We start from the raw sequence: 24,546 nt of genomic DNA on the forward strand, positions 1-24,546 counted from the left end.
AAACACAAAGTATATTCACAATTTAAAAGTAAAACATATCAGATTATTATCAAATGTCACCAGATATTTTGCAAATAATAAGGGTTTTAGGTACCAGAAAGAGAAATACAAATGAGGAATTAAATTATTAGAGTTTAATTCTTGGAAGGTATGCAACTTAAGGTAGGATTTGGAAATGGAATTCTCCTTGGGCAGAGCATTTCAGGATTTGAGGGGGAAAGGAAAAACAAAAAAGCAGAGATGGAAATGTCCATTTTTAACGGTATGTTAATGACGGCACAAGTTTTAAAACGATTTTGCATCTGGAATTGTTCTTCTGGAAATAAGAAGTTCTTCAGGACTGCATAGTATATTATCACCTGGATTCCTGTCAAGTGTTAGTATTATTGCTTAATTGTATATTCCTGGGAAGAGGTAGAAATCTCTTGGCATGGACTTCCTTTCAATGGCGGGCATCCGGACAAGGGTCTTTGGAATCTCAAATGATTTCTGGACCTTTTCATGCTTCTCTTGATTCTTGTGTTTGAAAGTCAGATTTTCTATTCAGCTCTGGTCTTTTCACTGAGAAAGCTTGAAAGTCCTCTATTTTATTGAAAATCCATATTTTGCCTTGGAGCATGACACTCAGTTTTGCTGGGTAGGTGATTCTTGGTTTTAATCCTAGCTCCATTGACCTCCGGAATATTGTATTCCAAGCCCTTCGATCTCTTAATGTAGAGGTTGCCAGATCTTGGATTATCCTGATTATGTTTCCACCATACTCAAATTGTTTCTTCCTGGCTGCTTGCAGTATTTTCTCCTTGACCTGGGAGCTCTGGAATTTGGCGACAATGTTCCTAGGAATTTTCTTTTGGGGATCTTTTTGAGGAGACTATCTGTGGATTCTTTCAATTTCTATTTTGCCCTGTGGCTCTAGAATATCAGGGCAGTTCTCCTTGATAATTTCTTGAAAGATGATATCTAGGCTCTTTTTTTGATCACGGCTTTCAGGTAGTCCAATAATTTTTAAATTATCTCTCCTGGATCTATTTTCTAGGTCAGTCATTTTTCCAATGAGATATTTGACACTGTCTTCCATTTTTTCATTCCTTTGGTTCTGTTTTATAATATCTTGATTTCTCATCAAGTCACTAGCTTCCATTTGCTCCAATCTCATTTTTAAGGTAGTATTTTCTTCAGTGGTCTTTTGGACCTCCTTTTCCATTTGGCTAATTCTGCCTTTCAAAGGCATTCTTCTCCTGATTGGCTTTTTGGAGCTCTTTTGCCATTTGAGTTAGTCTATTTTTTAAGGTGTTGTTTTCTTCAATATTTTTTCAGTATTTTTTTTGGGTCTCCTTTAGCATGTCATTGACTTGTTTTTCATGGTTTTCTTGCATCATTCTCATTTCTCATCCCAATTTTTCCTCTACTTCTCTAATTTGCTTTTCCAACTCCTTTTTGAGCTCTTCCATGGCCTGAGACCAGTTCATGTTTTTCTTGGAGGCTTTTGGTGTAGGCTCTTGCACTTTTTTGACTTCTTCTGTCTGTATGTTTTGGTCTTCTTTGTCACCAAAGAAAGATTCCAAAATCTGAGACTGAATCTGCGTGCGTTTTCTCTGCCTGGCCATGTTCCCAGCCAACTTACTTGACCCTTGAGTCGGGGTATGACTGCTTGTAGAGCAAAGAGTACTTTGTTCCAAGCTTGAGGGGATGCACCATTGATTTCAGAGCTATTTCTATATAGCCAGCTCTGCCACTCCAGCACTCCGCCTTCCTCAAGAACCACTAACCTGGACCTGACGCAAATCTTCAGCAGGCTCTTCACTGCTGCTCTGATCCGCCACTTAATTCCTCCCACCACGTGGGCCTGGGGCCGGAAGAAACTGCAGTTGTAGTTCTGTAGCTGCACCTCCCCCGCTGCCCCTGGGGCAGTAGCCCAACCTCGAACTCTGTCCCCCACAGTTTTTCCCACTAACCTCTCTGTTGTCTTTGGTGTTTGTGGGTTGAAAAGTCTGGTAACTGCCACAGCTCACTGATTCAGGGTGCTGGGCCCTGTTCTGCCCAGCTCCTGGTCTGGCTGGTCCTGCTGCCTCCCACACTGAGCTCTGCTCCCCTCCACTCTGTGCGTGATAGACCTCATCCAGCAACCATCCAGGCTGTCCTGGGCTGGATCCATGCTTACCTCTGCTATTTTGTGGGTTCTGCAGTTCTAGGATTTGTTCAGAGCCATTTTTTATAGGTTTTTGGAGGGATGTGGTGGGGAGCTCACACAAGTCCCTGCTTTCCAGCCACCATCTTGGCTCCACCCCCAGAAGTCGAATAAAAATATCTTAAATGATTAATGATTTTCTTTTTCCTCCCTTGGTCATATTATTGTGGGGGAAAGTATTGCTGCTCAGCAGAACTTTTCCCAGCCAGTAACTACAGTTGAATTGTGCATGGCATTCTAATTATGTTGGTCAAAGTAGGAATGATTCTAATTCACAAAAAGCTTTGCCATCTTCCTGTTCAACAAGTTAGAGTCATTTTTATTTAAGCCCCTCCCAAACAATGTGATTCTAGATTCTAATGGCTTTCTTTTCCTCCAAGGACAAGTTAAAAGTCTCAATGACATTGATTTTTTATCATTGTTCACACTGCCATTACTTTTACTGTTCCGTTAGTTTAGAAGGGACTAAATTCTATCTATAAAAAAATGTGGGAGAAACTACAGGACTCTTTACTTTGATCCATAATTCAAAAGACGAAGAGAAACAAACACAAAGAAAAGAGAGATGGAGAAAGTGAGGGAGGGAGGAAAGGAGGGAGGAAGAATGAAGAAAAGGAGGGAGAAGGGTGGGGAGGGAGAGAGAGAGAGAGAGAGGCAGGCAGAGACACAGCGAGCAGCGAGACAGAAAGACAGGAGGCAGCATTCCAGGTATGAAGCTGCCAGCAGCCACATAGTCCCAGCTAGCTTGTGCTTGGAGCTGCCAGGAGTTGCAGTGGTTATTTATGGCAAGGGGCCATTCTATCAGCTGTATTTAAGGGGAAAAAAAACCCACATTTTTGTGGATTACTTTTGTCTTTATATCACAAGCATTTCTAGAAGGGAAAAACACACTCTCTTCCCCTAGATTGAATCTTCCCTTGTATAAAAAAAAATAAATAAGCATAAAGAATCAACACAGGGAATATTTCTGACAACGGATGCAACATTCTGCTGCTCAGTTCCTTGTCTCCATGCCGTGAGGAGGGAGGTACATTTCAGTATCTGCTGTCCAGCACCGTCACTGGTTTTTCTTTTACTTAGAGACCATCTTCATTTGGTGATATTTTTATTTACGTTGTTGTGGTTCATATGTATTGTTCTTTTGGTTCTTCAGCTATCTTGATAAGGCAAGTGGCCATACTCTCAACTAGACACGCCTTCCAAAATAATCAGGCTTTGTCTCTGCAATGTGGTGTAGTGGAAAGATGGCTGGATTTGGAATCATGGCTTAGCCACCACTATCTCTATGATCTTGGGCAGGTCACTTCCCTTTTCTAGGCCTTGGTTTCTTTATCTTACAATGAAGGGGTTGGACTAGATGATTTTTCCAACTTAAAATCTTATGATACAGATCGTAGAAACAGAGAGGGGTTATTTTGGGAATATATGAGTCTTGGGACTATACTCATTCTATTCTCATAAGGAAGCTTGTTTGCAACTTTTGATTCAACACATACCCACCTACATCTGCCTCACTCCTTTAGAGATGTCCCAGACTCCAAAAAACTTAATAAAAGATTTTGCAGTCCTATTCAGTTTTTTAAAAATCATAGATTCAGAATTGGGAGAGTCCAAAGTTTAACTACTCAAAACCCCTCATTTGATAATTGAGGAAACTGAGGCCAAGTGTGGTTTGGTTACGTACCCAAGATCACATAGGGACAGAGCAAGAATTTGAACCAAGGATAAGCAAGTCTTAATGGCTTAGAAGAGAAATTAATTATCGACTCATCTGAAAGTATTATTCCTCCTTATTCCTACTTTTTTCCATTATTTCCTTTGAGATTCCAGATATTTTGTTCCTCCAAATGAATTTTATCTGTCTAGCTCTTTAAATCCTTGATCAGCATAACATTAAATTTGTGCATTAATTTAGGCAGTATCATTATTCTTATCATATTGGTATGACCAAGTCTTGAGGACCCAGAGTCAGATAGCTAAGTATCTGAAGCTGGATTTGAACTCAGGTCTTCCTGACTCTAAGTCTAGTATTCTATCCACTGTGCCACCTATGTATTTTTAGGGCTAAGATTTTCCTCTGAGGATTGATATAGCTACTAGAAGTTTTATGTTGTTTCGTTATCACTGTTATTAACTACTTCCACAATTTGTGCTTTGATCCGCTTTCCATTTAAGCCTATATCTTTTGCTGGTGTTCATGTATTACTCTTTTTATTTTGTTATGGTATTTGTTTAGTTGTTTCCATCGTGTCTGACTCTTTGTGACCCCATGTGTGGTTTTCTTGGCAAAGATACTGTAGGGGTTTGCCATTTCCTTCTCCAGCTCATCATACAGATGAGGAAAATAAGACAAACAGCATAAGGGATTTTCCTAGGGTCACACTGCTAATAAGTGTACTGTCTGAGGCCATATTTGAACTCAGTACTTCCTGACTCCAGGCCTGACACTCTATCCACTGTGCCACCTAGCTTCCCTTTATTAGTATATAAAGTGTTTAATATTTCTACTTACAATTTCTTTGTGAATTAGTATATTGTCTGCTTTTTATTAACGTGTCATGTGGTGTTGAGAAATACATCTTTTACATATCATATATTCTTTAATGTTTGCTCTTTTCAGTATGATCCCTTTTGTTCATCTTTCTGTATGTATTTGTTGTTGTCTAAGAGAACATTACAGATTCCTAATATTGTTGTGTTACTTTCTGTGTCTTTTTTCTATTCATTTAACTTTTCTTTCATTGATGTAGATGCTCTGCCATTTAATGTACACATGTTTAATATTGATATACATTCATTGTCTCTGGTTGCTTTAACCCTAACGTCAAAGATAGCCTGGCATAGTGTACAGACAGCCAGGCTCAGAGAAAGAAATAACTGGATTTGCCTCTGACACAGAGGGATATTGAGATTCTGGACAAGTAACTTAGCCTTTCGGTGCTCTAGAGATAACTCTTAAAGGCTGCATAAGTAGCAGAAAAGGTACCAACCTGTGTTGAGAGAAAGTGTCCTCATCCAGTAGTTCTTTACCATTGAAATCACAGGCTCAGTCACTATTACTACTGTTGCTGTAAAATTTTATTTTTGCTTTGTTTATATCCAATTTTAAATGATGTTTCCCTGAAAATATAATTATAGAGGTGAGAATGCATTGTACTATGCCAGAAGGTTGATGAAAAGTTGTCATAAAAGGGTTAAATCCTTCCCTCCGGGACAAAGCTTAGTTTCTATTGGAAAACAAAACAAAAAAAAACACAAGAGAAGCTAGGTGTGTGCATCAGGAGATTTTTTACATCTGAGTGTGGATTGAGATTGTTGGTGATGTCAGAGACAGAGACTATAACAGGATTTTCTGGTTCTTGTGGATTTGGCTAGGGTGCTGTACCTTCTTGTTCTGACTTGTTCACTGATCATTTTTATCGTCTAAACCACATGATGCTGTACTTACTATTGCCCTAAGCTGAACTAAATTGTTCCCAGAAATCAAACACTAGCTTCGCTTAGAAATAGCAACAGAACAAAGTAATACTGGGTTCTAACATGCTTTGTGTCATGATTCCTAACTCCGGAAGTGATTCTTTGCTCAGGCAAGCATCTTCATAATTAAAGTAAGTAGGCTTTGTCTGTGATAACTTCAGACCCTTGTGAGCATTGCAGTACTAAGGTTTAGACTTCTGCTATACCCACTTGATCAGCCAAAAGTAAATTATTTATTACCATAGATCTGGCAAAACAAGGTACTGAGCGTAAACCACTGTTTTCATGAAAATTCTCTAAAGCAAATCATTGGATAGTTCTAATGATATCATACAAGTTAAGACAAATAAAATCAAAGTAGAGAGCTTCTATTTATTTAGTTTCAGAGATGTTTATTTCAGTTAAAAACAAAAAATTAACACATTGTTGCATTAGATTATCAAGTACAAGCTGAAAAGCAATTTGCTTCCGTAGCTGATACAATTAGGGAAGTGAGAACCTGTGCAAAACATCATCTCTCCTTTTCTTTAGGGGATCTATGCATGGAGCTAAAATGTGGTTACAGAGGGAATGAAAACTTCATTGCATACTTGTTAATTGTTTCCTTTCATAAGGCAAGACTCCAATTTTTTGGTTGCTGTTTGGTTGTTTTTCAGTCATGTCTAACTCTTTGTGACGCCATTTGAGTTTTTCTTGGCAAAGATACTGGAGTGGCTTGCCATTTCCTTTTTCAACTTATTTTTACAGATGAAGAAGCTGAGGCAAACAGAATTAAGTGATTTGTCCAGGGTCACACAGCTTGTAAGTGTCTGAGCCCAGATTTCAGTCCAGGAAGATGAGTGTTTCTGACTCCAGTTCCAGTACTCTATCCACTGCGCCACCTAGCTGTCCAATTTCACATTATGTTATATTTCACTCTGGTTCCTCACTCTAAATCTATCCTAGAAATTTATGTTTTGGGACAGGTTTATGAGTTGAACTCATTCATTTGCCAGAGTATTTGCTGAATGCCTAACGTGTATTTCAAGATGCTATAGAGATAAGAAAGAAGTACAATCAGTAATTCATAGATTTAAGTCTAGAAGGGACCTTTGGAGGTCATTTAGTCCAATTCTATCATTTATAAATAGGAAACTGAGGCTAAAGAGGTGAAGTGACTTATTCTAAGTCACACAGCTGGTATGTAGCAGAACTGTGATTCAAAATCAGGTCCTCCATCTCTAGTGCTTTTCCAACTCTGCAATGGGGCATCCCATCGCATCCGTCATATAGATATCCTATCATATAGTCCCTTACCTTAATCTGATTGTGAGAAATGAGATGCAGTGGAAATGTAATAAACCTACAGTATGCTAAATGATTCAATGTTAAAATGAGAGGTACAGACAAATAAGCAACAAACAAGCTCAGGGGAGAGAGAGGAAAATGTCAACTGAGGTAACTGAGGAGGCATTCACATTGGGGAGTATAATATTAAAAATGGTTTGATGGCGAGAATAAGCATGACATGATCAGAAAACAGTGAGGAGGAAATAGCTGTTTTTCAGCTCATCTTAGCTGGAATAAATTGTTTGTTTTGAACTAACATTGGATAGAGTGAAAAAAGTCACATTAGAGTGAGTCCTGAGATTCAGATAGAGGAATTTAGATTTGATGAGGTTAGTAGTTGGAACTCATTGACTATTCTTGAAGATGGAGATTGACACAAACAAAAATAGGATTTTAGGAAGATGTTAGGCAGCCTCCATAGAAGTCCTAGGGCCCCTTCCCATCATGGTAACCATGAGTTCTCAAAAACCAAGTCATTAAAATAAAATCATTAGCAATTTTTACTAAATTGGAAAAGATTAATATCTGTTATTTGAGAATTAGCTGAACTAAGTCAGGAAAGGGTCAATGGTAAGGAATTGACAATTAGGTGGTGAATTAGGTGGTCATGTTGAGTAATCAGTAAGTAACACAGATAAAATATTAACTTGCCTCTAGCCCATAATGACCTCTTCTTCCACAATGATGGTAGCACAGAGATAGGAAAAAAATAGTTAGCAGTGCATAAAGAAGTACATGTAGAAAGATATTTGGAGATCAGTGTCAAGGAGAAACATAGTGGGAAAAGAATTTGTTGCTGAAATATATATGATAGGAATGTTGGGGTGAAATGAATATTCCACCTTAGAATTTGCAAAAGAGGAATGGAATTCTGGGCAGTCTGACATGCAGCTTAGATTTTTAAAGAACAAATTTAAAAGGGTTCAGAGAAAAGATAGTTTAGATCCTGTTGCCTAAAATATTTCAGCTGAAGTCATCCCAAGAAGGATAGTATCAAAAATGAAATTCTTAAGAAATCAAAAAGAAACAACTTCAAAGATGAAGGAAAGAGGGAGCCGTCCAAGGGGGACCAAGGTAAATATGCAAGAACTCATATCCACCTCTATTCATCAGATGATAAAAGTAAGGGCAGATGACAAAGGATAAATACAAAATTGTGGCAAGGTGCTGTAAAAAAATAGTGTCAGGTGTTCTAAAAGTTAGAACGATCTGAGGCTGGTGAGGAAAACAAAGGTCAACAAAGAAGACATTTTTAATGATGTTGGCAAAATAAGAAATATTTGAAATTTATTTTATTTCTATCTTTTTCACCAAAAGGAATATTATTGGGACTGGAAGGACAATAAAAAATCCTTAAGAGAGTTTAAACAAGAAGGTAATATGGCAATTAATTAATTAGTTCCAGTTACCAACCTGGAGGAACTACTCACTTCTTTCAGTAACCCTCTCCTTCATATTGTAAGATCATTATCTGGTTCCCATTTATCTTTGCAGAGGGATTTAGTCCCTCTCATATGATCCATATTTTAGCTAGGCTGGCCTATTCCCCACTTCTTCACAACATCCTATCTTCTCCTTCATGGCTTTTTACAAACTGCCCCCATCCCTGGAATGCATTCCCTCCTCACTTTGCCTCTTGGAATCCCTTGCTTGCTTCGCAGCCTGGCTCCAGAGGCACCTTCTTTATGGGGCCTTCCCAGATACTGCCCAACTGTTAGCATTCCCACCCAATTTACTTATCTCTGTACATGTTGTTTCCCTTAATAGAGTATAAGCCCTGGAGGGCCAGGACTGTTTTGTTTTTGTCTTAGCACAGTGCCTGGCACAAAGTAAGTGCTCAATCAAAGTTCGTTGAATAGAATTTAATTGCTTCGGCATAGAATAAAATTTTTCTAAATGTTATAGTTAGATAAGATTTCATTCTGTCTTCTTAGTTGGTCACCCATGGTTTTATTGAGTCTTCATCCATAGTTTTTTGTTATGAGCATCATCTTTTTGCAAATTACTTTTTTCCTAGTTGGTTTTCCTTCATATCCGTTCTGCTATAGTCTGAGAGTCAGAGAAATATAGTGCAAAAAACACCTCTCAAATCTCACTTCTGTGATTTACTTGCTCTCTGATCATGGGCAAGTCACTTAATTGCCTCAGCTTCCTCATTTGTAAAATGGTAATATTGATATTCACAGTTCTTTCATCTCGGAATTGTTGTGTCATTTGAGATAATGTAACATAATATAATTGTGCCATAAGAAATGACAAGTCTGATAGATTCAAAGAAACATGGTCAGACTTGTATGAACCAGCACAAAATTATATGATCAGAACCAGGAGAATAATTTACACAGTGTCTATAATAATGTAAAGGAAATTAACTTTGAAAGATGCCATAACTTGAGCAATCATGAGTTCAGAAGACTCATGCTGAAATATGCTTCCTTCTTCTTCCTGGCAGAGAGGTGGACTGGAGGTGTAGTGACACATGCTCTTTTAGACCTAGGCAGTGTGTTAATTTGCTTTGCTTGACTATATTTATTTGTTTCAGTGGAGGGATTCTATGTAGGGGGGCAGGGAATAGTGGATAGTGATAGAGAGATTTTAAAAAATAAGAAAATAGCTTCAATAAGACATTAAAATACACATAAAAATAAGTTCAGAAAGGGACACAGAAGGAAATTTTGTTATTGTCATGTTAAATTTAATATACATCTTTTTTAAAGGCAAACTTTAATGCGTAAACTTAAATGTATAACAAGTAAATATATAACAAACTTGAATACATAGCAGAAACTAATGGTTTAACATATAATCCATTTTTATTCTTTTTTTGTTAAGTGTTCATGTTTGTTGGTGATTTTCGTAATTAAAAAGAAAAGTTTTAAAAGAATTAATATCTCATCATAGTTTGTTTTTGGAGACTATTCCAGATTTTTTATTTTAAAAATTGGAAGATGGGAGGAAGGAAGCAAGCAGTTATCAAGCTATGTGGCAAGCACTGTGCTAAGAGCTTTGCAAATATTTCCTCACTGGGTCCTCATAACAACCCAGGGAAGTAGGTGCCATTATTATCCCCATTTACAGTTGAGGAAACCAAAGCAGAGAGAGGTTAAGTGACTTGCCCAGGGTCACATAGCTAGTAAGTATATGAAGTTGGATTTGAACTAAGGATCTTCCTGACTCCAAGTCCAGTGTACTCCCTAACAGATCATAAGAACACGAAAGGAGGTAAATCAGAGATCACAGGAGTAACAGGAACCCAGATAACTTCCTCTCACCTCGTCACATCACAGAATGTGTGTGAGAGTATGTATGCATGGCATTTTACAAAAATACTCAAGAGTTTTCTCTACTAGGGAAAAAAGGGCTATTTTTTTAGTTACCAAAGCATTGGGCCCTTCGCAGAATTTTTGTTTGAAAGCTCAGAATTTTGATTTATGCCACTACTTAAGAGAAGTGTAGGAGTGGGAAGCTAAACTGTATGTACTTTTCCAACATATTATAACAAGCTAGCTAAAAAAGGTAAACCTATTACTATAGAAGGAGAAAAAAGGAAGATATATCAGGTAAGTGATGTGACATCTTATGAATCTTACATTTAAACGTATCGTTTAGGATATGAGCTGCTTCAGTGACATCCTTTATTTAATTTAAAAGTCCAGTATCTATTATTATTTTGGGGGCTTCTATAATTTTTAATAGTACCTCCTATTTGCTGTAGATATTTTTGTACTTTTTAGTTTAGTTTATTCATTGTACTTTTTATAGTACCTCCTATTCACTAAAGATATTCTCAAGTTTAGTTAGTGTAGCAAGTCCATGTATGATTTTTTAGACAATTGGGTAGTTTTGATTGCTCTGGCAGTCATACTATAGAAGTTACCTTTCTCAAGAGAATAAATAAATGAAACATTTATCATTGGCAAAACACTATGCTAAGCTCTGGAGATGCCAAGAGAATAGTAAGACAATCTCCACTCCCGCAGAGCTCACATGCTAATAGGGGAGACAACAGATGCAGAAAGTTTCAGCTTCAAGACAGAGATGGAAAAGTCCCAAGGTCCTTGGGGTGCAGCAGCAAAGTAGATGTTAATTCCTCTTCTTTTATGTCATTTCCACTGATAAAATCACATCAATTTCTGATGTTGAACCATTTAACAATGCCAAGGACTTTGCTGGCAAGAACTTTTTTTTCTGTGTTTTCAGTAGCCGTAACGATAGCACCTGTAGGAACAGTTGCCAGCCTGCATCTCTACATCCCTGAAAAATGGCTGAGAGCACTGGTCAGGAAACTATGCTATTCCCAAGGTTCTTGAGTTCAGGGGAGACAGTGATCAAAATGGTGGTGGTTGACTTGCCTGGCACCTGATACCTCCTGTCTCTCCCTCAGGTTGCCTGGACTCTTTAGCTAGATTGGCTTGCCTGACCTGTATGTGGCAGTTGGTGGGATGGCTGACCTCTTGTTCTGCAAGAGTTATTTCCCTGGATGACTGCCATGGCTGGACCAGGAGCAGGAATGGTGGTCTAGGGGTTCCCATCACTCATAAGGACAAGGTTCAGATAATAGATTAATCTGTAAAAGTTCTGCCATTTAGAAAGGTCCTACTCAAACACTCCAGTGATGATGTGAATATTCCCTATGCCAGTGTAGTATTTCTGTCTGTTCTATGTGACTATTGTCTATGTTTGCCCACACATTTACCAAAGATGGGATCCACCTAATGTGTTATTTTCTTGACATTGCAAGAATGCTAGTACAGCACCAGAGCTATACTGTTATTAAAGCATCAATTATCCCTAGAGCTTGGTATTGACCAACCCATCTTCTTGTTTGATCATATTTCATTAATGACATGCTTTATGTCGCCACTGTTGCCTTTGGGTAATCCTTTATTTCAGTTCCTCAGTGACTGTAGTGTTCCATGTCTTATAGTATGACCAGAATAATATTGGTGTTAAAAAGATGGAAATTGCATTTTCCCAAAGGCAAATAAACTCATTCTCTTCCTTCTGTTTAATTCGGAACCCAGCTCATTTTCAGTTTGTGATGTCCAAGATATGTGTACACATACATACACACACAGATACATGTAATGCCAGGGAAGTTTTATAGTCCATTCCATGGTCTGACCAACAGACATTCTTTATCTCCTTTGCTTTGTTGTGTGACTAGTCAGGCCAAACTCCTTTAAGTGCATTTAAATTCACATTTAAGAAGCTCTATATTGTCTGTTCTTGAGCTTGAACTCTACAAGCACAGTTGTCTGCAAACAGGAGCTTCTAAAGAACCTCAGAGGGAACACTTTTTGACTTAGAATCTTCACTAGATCTTGTCTATGATAGTAACAAATATGTCTGATGAACATATGTAACCCTATTTTATGCCTCACCTGGTATTAATAATCAGAGGATTGTCAAATAAAGACCTCTTGGCTATGATATCTTCCAAATGATTGTGTATAGTTTTGGCATATGTTTGCAGCAGGAGACGCTTTAATATCTCACTTGTACAGTGCCTTAACTTTACATATATTTTCTCATTTGAACTCATTTGATTTCAGGAGGTTGCTTTGATGTTTAAGGCCATTTTTTACAGGACACAAATAATAGGCAGAGTGGGACTTTATATTCCCTACATCTTTCAGTCATTTAGGTGATGGTAAAAATGCATATCACATGTAAAAGTCTATCTGATGCTTTTCTATTACCCTCACCAGGGTTGCCCTCTGCATATGCAGATTAGTGTAATAAAACTGTTGTACAGACAGGAAAGTAGACATATGAGTCAATGGCTATTCATGTTCTCTTAGTGGCCCCCTCTTAAAAAAATGTTTAGGATTTTTCCCCATGTCATTGGTATCTTCCCTCTCCTTGAGATACCTTGGGAACTGACCCCTCAAATTCCTCAAAATTGTGTTGTCAGCATTGATCTTCTCTGTGTAAACTTGGTTTAGTCCAGCTTTTGCTCCCATTTTTGTTCCTTTGTTTTCTTCTATGTCATTTCTACCTCCTCAAGAAGCACATCTCAGACTGTGATGTTAGAGTCCAAAGAAAAAGCGTCTTAGTACAGAAAATAAAACAACTGATTCAATTTGTTGCTACTTCATACTTATTTTCACTGGAAGAATGAAAAATTCGAAATGCAGGTATTGCCAAGGAGTTATATGGCTCTATACCTCAGTACTCCTCTATACTAGGCTGGAGTATTTCTGCTTATTTGCCCCTATCTGTGGGATCAATCCTATTCCCATTCTGACTTCAGTTCTGGTCCTGAGCAAGAAGGACATTATACTCCTTTGACTCAGACAATATTAAGGTGATATTGTTCCCCTAAACCTCAGTCTTCTCTACTTATTCCATTCTGCCTGACCTCTCAGATCTTGGACTCAGCTCGCCTGCATAGTCATGTCCCATGTGCAATCTTCTAGATTTTCCTTTCTAGAATTCTGCTATTCTTTACATCTTCTCCTATATTAACTGATTATATCACGACAATTTGTTTGCCTAGATCCTTCAAATCTCTCTGTTTTAGCTGGATTCCTGGTTCTGGTCTCTTCTGGCCTGCCCTTACCCCTTAGATGCTGCCCAAGACCAGTAAGAGTGATATATGCATGGAATGCACTTGCATAGGAAAAATAAACTTGATAATCTGAAAATAACCAATACATAATAATTTCAAAACAAATATATTTATTGCCATTGGTGAACTTAAGGCAAGTCGACTAAATAAATTCTCTTCTTTAAATCAACAACAATAATAATTAAAATTTAAATACTGCTTAAAGATTTAAAAGCATTTGCTTATATTCTCTTATTTTATCTTCACAATAAGGCTATCAGGTAGGTACTGTTATTTATTATCTCCATTTTACAGAGGAAACTGGGACTGACCAAGGCTAAGTGATTTGTCCAGGTTCACACAAGTAGTAGGTGTCCAAGGTAGGATTTGAACTTGGGTCTTCCTGCCTTCAAGTCCGGTACTATCCACTATAACTTCTGCTTCATTTTGCCATCAAAGCATAATTAGATATGAGACTGTCTTATAAGGAGACAAAGCAGAGTAATCCTAAGGAAGACTTTTGTCATTGAAATGCTTTTTGTGATGCAATACAACTGGCAACTCTTGGGAAACAGTCCACACACAGTACTGTTGAATAGAAATCAGAAACCGGCAACTTTTGTGGAGTAAAAGGATGGAATTTTCCTTAAGGTGAAAGGGAAAGGTTAAGCACTGACGGTCAATCACTGCAGATAGAGGCTACAATTGCAAGCAAAAGGACTTTGAAACAAAACATTTATCCCAGTGCAGAAAAGAGTGCTGTTTACACAAGGTCTTTCTGTGCCATGAATAATGAGGAAATTCTTCTGAACAGGGAAAGCAACTTGAGAATATAACCTTTGGATTGCCAAATACACCAGTCTAATGTTCTGGATGGAAAACGCAAAAAGCACCTGCTTGTGCTCAGAAGGCAGAATTATGAGTGGAAGCTGAAAAGAAGCAGATTTAGAATGAAGGTAAGAAAACAAAACAAAGCATTTTAATAATTAGAGCCATTCTAAAGTGGAATGTGCCACCTGGAGAGGTTTCTCTTCATTGGAAGTCTTCAGAGAAAGGGCTGGATGATCATTTGGTGGAGATGTTGTAGTGAAAATTCTTGTTCAGGTATAGGTTAGACCAGATGACCTCAGATGCCCCTGCAATGAGATTGATGTGCTTATGATGACCTCTACAAACTCCCTTAAGATGATATAAAAAAGCACTGTGATATATATGAGAAAGAATGAAAGATTTCCTGGTTCTTCAGGAAGGGAATTTTTTCTTATGCAGTACAGGCAAGAGGCAGGTGACCTCTGCACCTTCCGGGATTTTGTTGCCTAAATTTTGTGTGTTACTTTCAAACATGGCACTACCCCCACCCTTCCAAGGTCTGGGTGGAAGCCCGGAATTCAAAGTAAGTCTAATGTAAAACGTGCCAGAAGGGAAAAGGGTTAGAGAAGTGATTTAGAGGAAAAAGTCAGATTTAACAGGTACCTTCTAAGTTCTTCCCCCTACCAACCATCTCCTTTTGGAAGAAGAGAGAGAAGAAACCATTGGTTCTTGTTGAATTAGCCCTGACCTTTTTTTCTTTTTCATTTGCTATGTGTACTTGTTTAGTTTCTGTGGCTTCCCACTTTAGTTTATAATAATACCAATAACATTTATTTACTACTTTCTATGCATTTTTACAATAAGCCTATAAGGTGGGTAAAGCAAGTAATCATTCTCATCCTCATTGTATGGATGAGGAAACTGAAGCTTAAATTAAGGAGGCTCAGATTACCCACTCTTATGATCCCAAGTCCAGTACACTTTGGATATAAGAAAGCTGTATGTAACTTGAGGGGAATATGCAAAAATGAGAAGTGTACTAATTATGGAAATTAAGGGTGTTGCAAGGTGATCAAAGGATCCATTCCGCCACCACTCCTGTCAACAATGCATAGCATATGTTCTATTACCTGCACGTAGATCATTCATTTTTTTAAAATTTTGTGTGAGCAGAGAGAAGGGAATGGATATGAAAGATATGGAGGTAGAATCTCCTTGACAAGTGATTAGATATGGAACATGGATGAGGGGGAAGAGTCAGACAATGACAAGGTTGTGAACATGGGTGACTGGAAGGATACCAGTGCCTTCAACACAAAGAGGAAAGTGAGGGAGAGCTATGGGTTTAAGGGAAAGAAGGAGTTCTTTTGGGGGCATGCTGAGTTGGAGATGTCTATGGTATATCCAGGAAGAGATCTCCAATATGTAACTGGTGATGCAGTTCTAAAGCTCAGAGGAGAGATGGATATAAATGCATGCATATATGTATGCATGTATTTATGTATACACACACAGATTCAAATTCATCTATCCCTAATAATATTTAGTCGATATTTTGCTGTCTTGTCCACAAGGTTAGCATGATAGATTTTGTCCAAAACTTTGCTAAAATCAAGGTAAATCACATTTATAGCGCCCTCTTGTTCTATCAGTCTAGTAACTTCCTCAAAAAAGGAAATAAAATTAGCTTGACGTGACCTGTTCATGCTGATTTTCATTTAGTCCTTACTGTGATACACCTCTATTCCTCTTGATCTCTCAAAGATCACTGAGAGTGGTTCGGCAATCACATTCATTATATATATGTATACATATGTGTATGTATGTGTATATCTATAGTGTATGTTAGTATATATATACATATATATAGTGTGTGTATATACATAGATATTACACATTCACTATATATGTGCATATCCATCTACTAGACAGATACATCTCATCTCAGTCTTTTCTACCTCCTCCAGCAAAATGTTCTGACCACAGGAGATACTTCATAGCTATTTGTCAAATAAACAGTTACATAAGTAAAGATATTGCACATAACCAACTTATGTAATTGAGATGTGTAATTGAGAAATCACTGATATTAGCACATTGATATGAATACACAAAATAAATATTATATTCTCACCACTAGGTGGAAATAGAGTATTTTCATTCTCTCTTAGATTTTGGGAAGTATATTTCCATAAGTTTTTTTTTTAAACAAAATCACAAAATCATGGATTTAGACCTGGAGAGGTCTCAGAGTTCATCTAATCTAAGCCTTCATTTTACAGATAAGGACGTTGAGACCCACAGAGGTCAGATAACTTGGCCAGGATCACACAGGTAGTTATATGGCATAGTTCATATTTAAACTGAGAACCTTTGTATCCATTTCTAAAGCTTTTCTCATGGTAACTCCAAAATTAAAGAAAGGAAGGATCTTAGATATAATTAACAGTCTTTTTCCTTTAAGACTGAGGAAACTAATGCAAAGAGAGGTTAAATAATGAGGGAGAGAGAGAGTCAAAACAGAATGAGTTACTACTAGAATCAAGGTTACATTTGGACTCTTGAAATAACAGGACCTCTGAAATAGTCATGGGGCACATTAAAATATAGGTGAAGGGAACCATTCCCTCTTTCCATCTATGTCCGTAGCTGCCTGAATTATTGCTCATTATTATGCTTCTCGGGTGTAATTGTAATTGGTTGCTATGCCTTTCTGGCTGGCCATTAATAAGGAGGCATTTGCTGACTGCATCCAGTGTCTTCTTCAATTTCCCCTACTTTGATTCAACATAAGGGGTCCTTGGCATCTGTCTGAAAATGACGTAGCTACTCCAAAAAACTCCAGAGCAAACAACAGACCCTAAATCCTCTGGCTGGAGCTGGAGGTGTGGAGGGAATATCTTGCCATTGGACTCAGATGCCTCCGGAGGAGAGAGTGACGCTGCTGACTTTGCACAGCCCTCCCTCACTTAAATCCAATTCACTTGCAAGTCATGACATCACCTTCCTGATGTCATGGTCCTCTTCAGAACGAAGGACAAACAGCAAAGATATCCCCAAACGGGGCAATAGTCCCAAATGCCCCAGAATAATTATGTCCCTGGTTTAAGTAGGACAAACTTAATTCGAAGTCCATTTTGAGGAAAGACTGAGAAGCGTGAAACAACTGTATGAGCTCAAATCATTCACAAACGGGGAATTGCAGCCAGCACAACGGCAGCTAACAGCAGTGAAGCAGTGAATAAAGGGCTGGGATTAGAGTTTCATCTCTGACATATACTGGCTGCGCAATCCTGGAGCAATCATTTCACGTCAAAGTGCTCTAGACAACACTCTAAAACTAAGTTTCAGAGAAAGTGCCAACCTGCAGTGGACTGGGCTTCCTTACCCAGGGAGTTCTTTACATCACTGAAGTGGCAGATATAGCCCCCTGTCTTATCGTCCAGTTTCCCTAGACCACAACAGGGCTTGTTTCCTGTAGCAGATAACGACATTTCAGTTCCAATCTATATTTATTTTGTTCATCTCAGTTACAAATAAGGAAATCAGATTTAAAACGAGAAGGGATCTCTTAGCTGTCTCAGTTTCTGCCTGTGGCCAGGGAAGGAGGGGTTGGTTGTCAGAATGAAGTAGGTATTCAGATCCTGGAAAAACCAGAGTCCCCAGGAGGAGAAAGTTGCCAGGCAGGTACGTAAAATGCACTGTAAAACTTAAAGCGATCTATATAAATGACAGCTATTCTTATTAGTAAGAAAATGTGGGTGGGCTCAGGTTCCCTCTCAAGAAAAGTGAAGTAATGGAGTGTTGGGGGGAGGTGGAGTGGAGAAAGCAGGCCAATTGGAGCTGCTTATCAATTAACAAATGTTTGTTCAGCACTTTTCACTGTTCACGCAAATGTGCTTGCTTGGCCTATTAGGTGGATTGCAGGCGAACATCCTGCAGATTTTTAGTTGGAACTCACACCAGATCGGCGATTTAAACATACAACACACACACACACACACACACACAGAGAGAGAGAGAGAGAGAGAGAGAGAGAGAGAGAGAGAGAGATTGAGGATCCTTTCCCTTTCCCCTCTCCAGTTTCTTGTCTATGGTTTCTTAGAGTAGTAAAGGGAAAAATAGGCACTTCTGTCTGGACAGAGGCAGGGTAGGGCAGGGGTGCGAGGTGCTTTGGGAGGGGTAGCTGCGTGTCCGAGCTTGCGGTTGGAGCTTACGGGAGTCCCCCCAGGCTCAGGGAGGCTCTTGGCAGGTGAAGCCCATTCACACCTCTTAACCCACTCGGAAAATTGAGGGGGGTAGGGAGGTGGAGTGGGGGAATGGAAAGAGGCCGGGCTTCCTCTGCTACCATTGGTCCAACCCACCGCCTCACATGGCCAGACCTCTATATATGGGAGGCGCCCGACCCGGGGCGGTCTGCACGCCGGTCCTCTACCTTTCTGCGGAACCCTCTGCTCTTTTCAGGGTTTCTTCCCTCCTCTTCTCGCCTGAATTCACCATGGCTCTTCCTAAGCAGCTGTTGGGCAAATGGCAACTCGTGGAAAGTAAAGGATTTGACGAGTACATGAAGGAATTGGGTGAGGCATACTTTCTTTATTGTGGGGGAAGCGCGCGCACGCGTGCATACAGATGTGTGTCAGTCTGGCACCTCTGTCTGGCCTTTGCTCGCGGGATCCGGAGGAGGGATGCTGAGCCTGTGCTCAGCGTGCTCTTGGTGCCGCGTGGCGGCTCCCGCAGGGTCTGGGCCCGGGAGGGAGCTGGGGCTGCAGAATTAACAAGCCCTAGCACCACCTCCTCCTCCTCCTCCTCCTTCTTTCCTTTCCCCTCTATGTTTGTGGCCGCCCGCTTCTCCCCGCTCTTAATTTTCCCTTGATTCTCCACGTAGCTGGCTCTTTTGTTCATGGACAAAGGCCAGGTTGCCTTAGCTGAGTCCACGTCTCTTTCGGGATCCTGCCCTGGTGGGCCTCAGGGAAGGATCCTGGCGTGCTCACTCCCAGGGAGGCATGGTGGTATCAGGGATTGCTGGTTTGGGGAAGCAGCAGCGGCTCTTGCTTTCATTCATTCCTGAGCTTCTCTCCTTAAAGTTTCTGGAAGCCATGAGGGCCATAGCACCTGCCTTTGTAAAAGCATCCTGCTCACTGGGAGGGGAGAGAGTTCACCGGGTGTGGCGCTAGGGCTCTCTCTTTTCTGGGATTGTTTTGCCGCGGAGGGGGCGGGGGGGTTGAAGAGGTGGATGAATTAGCCTAGCAACCCTACTTAACAGGCTTGGCGGACCTGAATCTACCTGGCGTTCCTTTCTTTGGTATCCTAATCCTTGGGAATTGCAGTTGCTGCTCAAAAATGTGCCTTTGGAAATTCATTCTCCCGGCTTTCTCCAAAAAGTCAGTCTGTCTGGAGAATGATCAGTGCCATGCAGTAGAGAGCACCTACTCTTTTCCTTTCATCTTTGCAGCTAGGAAGCTCTAAAGAACTAGATCTGATGCACCTCTTACAGATCAACCAGTTCAGCCATCTGGTTTTACAGCTAGGTAAACTGAGGCCCAGAGCAACACTTTGCCCAGCTAAAGTGATATGATGAGTGAGCCAGGACTAGAACTCGTATATCTTGACACTCGGTGTAGGATTTATAGTCAGAGAACCTGATTTTGAATCCCAGCTTTGCTGCTTATAAATATCTAACCTTGGGCAAGTCATCACTTTATTTCTCAGTTCAGTTTCCTTATTTGTAAACTGAGGAGGTTGGACTAGCTGACTTCCAAGGTCCATTTCAGATCTACGTCTTTGATCTTCTTTCTACAGTGCTTGTGAAGGAAATAGAAGTCTCTTGCTATTTTAGTCACGTGAGACGTTTATTTAGTATCTGCAATGGGCGAAGCACCCTATCTGGATCTCTGAATGGGGATCTAAAGAAGATTGAGATACAGTTTTTTATTTTAAGGACCTAACAAGCTAGTTTTCCCTGTGAGATAAATATACAAGTCACTGAATTTGATGAACACTCCAAGAACCTCCAACACTGCTCTGGGAGCTGAGAATACTTAATACTCTCCTGGTTCTCCACCTCCCCACCCCCACCCCGAACAGTAAAAACAACATTTCAAATAATTCCTGCTTCCTTCCAAAGGTGTTTGCTTTTCTGGCCTGCAGCGTCAGTGTTTCTTACGTCAATAGTATTGATTCCTTAGTCTTGGTTGTTAGAGTTCAGTGCTGATTGAGGAAAATTGGAGGAGTTGTGACAGACTGTCAGAACTGTCTGGTGACTGCTGTCTTTCATCCTTACATTAAGGATAAAGGAATTGAAAACTAAGTTGAACTCCTTGTTATTAAACTTATTAGAATGGCTTCAAGGGAGCTGTAGAATTTCTTGCTTATACTAACAGACAAACAACAACAACAAAAAGCCCAAAACAAAACCCAAACTCTTAATAGTTTCTTTTGTCCTGAAGCTGAGTGGACCAGGTACATTTCAGAAGGCACAGAATTGATTGTTGGGTTCTCTCCCAGAACTGTCCTTTTCTTGGAGGGGTGCTGTTTGTTTGGGAGGAATTCTTTGGGATGAAGGCTAGCATTTCTGGGCAGTTGGACTTGCTGAGATTCAAATACTTCATTTTGTGACCTGAGAGTGTGAGTAAACAGTGGATGAATTGGTTCAAGGCAAAGGCTTGGGTATGTGGTCAAAAACACTGTGTTGGGATTCAAAAATCCAGCTCTTTCATTAAATATCACTTAATTTTATCTTGGCCTCTTTACATGTATAAAATGTGCTCCATTTCAATACTAAAAATGATTCTGACATCAGAGGTCAGTATGCAAATAAAATATCACTTACTATATACTTTTAGTTGCAGTATCTAACAGATCGTTAAAAACTACATTATGGTATTAAGATTAAGTAGTATTTTTTCATCTCGAGCCTAGTTAGTAAAACAAGTCCCTAAATGTGTGGCTGAATTGGTAATTAGGTAATTTTGCAAATAGGTTCTTTTTTTTTTAATAGTAAATTTTCAGAGGACTAGGGTTCAGATCTTGGCTTGATCACTTATTGTATGTGTAACCATGGGCAAGTCACTTAACCTCCTTTGAGTCTGAACTTATCTGCAAAATGAGTATATCAAACGAAATTACCTTTGAGGTTCTTTCCAGATCTATCTGAGGACTCACTCCTTTTTGTGTGTTGTGGGGTAGTGGTGGTGGCAGACAAGGCAAGCATGTTTGAAATTCCTCTGTTATTATTCTAAAAACCTGTTACTTTGAAATCTCCCCTTTGGAAATTGGAAGTATAATGTGAATTACCAAATTATCTTATTGGAACATCTTCAAATAACTTTCCTGTCTCCATCAATAGTATTGACTAAGAAGGAAGAATGCTAGCAGAGTCAGAGCAAATGGTATGGAGAAGCATGAAAGCATGACTAAGCTCTGGAGGTTTCCAGGCTTGATTATTTCACTTAACTTCCACTAAGTGTCATAAATCAATTTTGAGTAAATCAACTTTAGTAATCTTTTTTTTTTTCTCCTACATCTTGTGGGCTAAACTCAGTTGGACTCTACATTTCGAATGCAATACTACAAAGAAGTGACTTTCGTCAAGTCTTTATGTGGCTTAACATTTTGTAACTTTCTTTGGCAGGAGTGGGGATGGCCCTGAGGAAAATGGCCGGAGTGGCCAAACCAGATGTTTATATCTCTGAAAATGGGAGCGTATGTACCATTAAGACTGAGAGTAGCATAAAAACTTCGCAATTCTCTTTCACACTTGGTGAGGAGTTTGATGAAACCACAGCTGATGGCCGGAAAACTCGGGTCAGTAATGACATTTTGTGCTTTGTTACGGCTGAGGTAACTTCCATAAAAATAGTTTAATTCCTCTTTAAAATTTCTACTGTTTTTAGTTAAAAACCAAATGAAAAAGGACATATATGTTTTCCTTATTGATCTTGAAGTAAGAAGCTTGTAAACATCAACTCGTACAACTAAAATTCATTTACAAAAATAGTTTAGGGAGCTTGAAGGCTGAAATATTTCAATATGATATTCTAAGTTTTGGCTTGTGTAAAATGTCTCTTAAAGTATTAGAGTATAATCATAGCAAATAAAATTTCACAAGGGAAATAGCTGCAAATATAGAAATAATCTTCTGTCAAAGGTCTCAATCAAGTAAACACTCATATTAGGAAATGTTCACTTGACAATACAATCTGGACATTTTATTTTTCTTTAGTCTGTTTGTACCCTTGAAAATGATACATTGATCCAGCGACAGACTTGGGATGGGAAGGAAACCACAATAACACGAAAAGTAGATGATGGAAAGTTATTGGTGGTAAGTCAAAAGCCTCCCCTATCTCTTCGATTCCTCCTTTATTTCTAAACTAAGTAAATTGAACCATGTCACTGAAAGTAAATAGAACCATGCCCAGCAGCAGGGATACCAAAGCCCCCAATACAAATGACTTGTCCAAGATGCAAACACTACCCTTGCTTTGAAACTGGGTCTACTGTCTCCAAATTGAACACTCTCTGCACTACACAGCTTATTGATCATAGGCGGGTGGGCCTCTAAGCATGAGCATTGTCTTCCCTACTGGCGGCAGTGAGTTTATATTGAGTAATCTACAGATTCCTACCTGGGCTCTTTCCGACTCCTCCTTTCATGAATAGCCCTCACTTAGATACTGCTTCACAGTTTACTAATGCCTTCTTTACAGCAACCCTGTGGAACAGTTATATCATTAGCCATGGAACCTTCAGAAAAACTCTCCCTACCTAGATCTCAGTTTCCTCAGTGGTAAAATGAAGTTTGGTCCTATCCCAGCTGTAAGGTCCTAAGGTTCCAAAATGTCATGGGCTGTCCCAGAGACCATTTTTGCTGGATTGCTCTACATTTTTGATGCCATGATAAGTTCTCAAAGCATACAACATTCTGCTCTACGCTTCCTTATACTCCTGAACCAAGATGTTAACACAAATCTGTTCTAATCTCTACTCTTTCCCTCTCCACAGGACTGCATTATGAACAATGTGACTTGCCACAGGGTCTATGAGAGGGCCAAGTAAAGAAATTCCATCTTCATACAGGACAGGAATTAGCTGTTATGAACGAACCAGCTCAGTTCAATGAGCAAATTCTCCAACCAAACTCTCTTGCTTTTTTCTTACTTTGGTCTGTTATCTCAGTGACTGACTACTTGCAAACAGTTTTATTTCCAAGCTTTGATGTAATTAGGATTGTTTTGGCTAGTAAATAAAGAATTATGCTGTTACTAGACCCTCTTGTCTTTCATTTAAGTAGAGTTAGAAGTAAACATTCACTTGAGTTAATTTTAAATAAGTTTTATACTCTGGACCAGTCATAAGGTCACTGTGATTTGAAAATACAACCCAGTACTGTATTTATGGAGGTAGTTTTGCTGTAAACACTGTAATAGTTGTCATTCTAATAGAAACCAACACCCCCATCCCCCCAAACTCCTCTTTAAATCTCAGTCTTAAAATTAAAGCTGACTGCTTAGTGGAAAGGTGACTATTATTGATATTAAATATTTAGCAGCCAGTATAAAGTTGTAAGAGGCTGGGGAGGGTGGTTGGAGCATAATAGAATGGCTGGCCCAAGAGGCGAGGACCCTCCCTTCCTTTCCAGACCTGGCAGACTTAATATACAATGATATTCCATGACTCTTGTTACACATTCTACTTCTTGTAAATAAGGTATACCTTTCCAGAGTTGTATTCCAGTCACCAAGTCCCATTCTTATAAATCTCAGCAATACATATGAGGCTAAATTTGACTTTATTTTAGAACCTCTGGTTCTTCCTACTCATTACCAATATTTGTACATTTTTGTATAGATATCTGAGGCCATGGGTTTTATTGATGATTCCTTTCTTGGATTTTATCTTTTGTGAATTACTGGTCTTTTCTAATGTTACTCTTTCATTATTTTAGTTACTATTTTCTACAGTGTCTTGCTTGTTTATTCATAAGCTGATTTCTCCCCTTTTTCTCTTCATCTTAAAAGTCTTTTTGATTATATTAGCAAGACTGCTGACAGATATATTTTTGACATCCCTTGTTAAGGCTATACTATGTCCCCGGCTAATAGTCCACTGTGAACAAGTGAAAACTATACAGCTCCAAGCCCTCTGGTCGCATGTGTGACAAATCTCATAAACCGAAATGCTTGGCCAT

The 24,546-nt window shown here is 39.2% G+C and overlaps 1 protein-coding gene across 1 annotated transcript; it reads left to right on the forward strand.

Moving 5' to 3' along the window:
- The first annotated feature begins 15,596 nt into the window (after positions 1–15,596).
- Positions 15,597–23,625, forward strand: FABP5 (fatty acid binding protein 5). Its single transcript, XM_036744300.1, is given in 6 exon segments — positions 15,597–15,683; positions 18,660–18,758; positions 18,760–18,934; positions 21,988–22,160; positions 22,579–22,680; positions 23,361–23,625. Coding segments are annotated over 6 exon segments (690 nt in total). The 3' UTR covers positions 23,415–23,625.
- Positions 23,626–24,546: the final 921 nt, after the last annotated feature.

This window comes from Trichosurus vulpecula, chromosome 1, assembly GCF_011100635.1.
Source record: "Trichosurus vulpecula isolate mTriVul1 chromosome 1, mTriVul1.pri, whole genome shotgun sequence".
Taxonomy (NCBI): Eukaryota; Metazoa; Chordata; class Mammalia; order Diprotodontia; family Phalangeridae; genus Trichosurus; species Trichosurus vulpecula.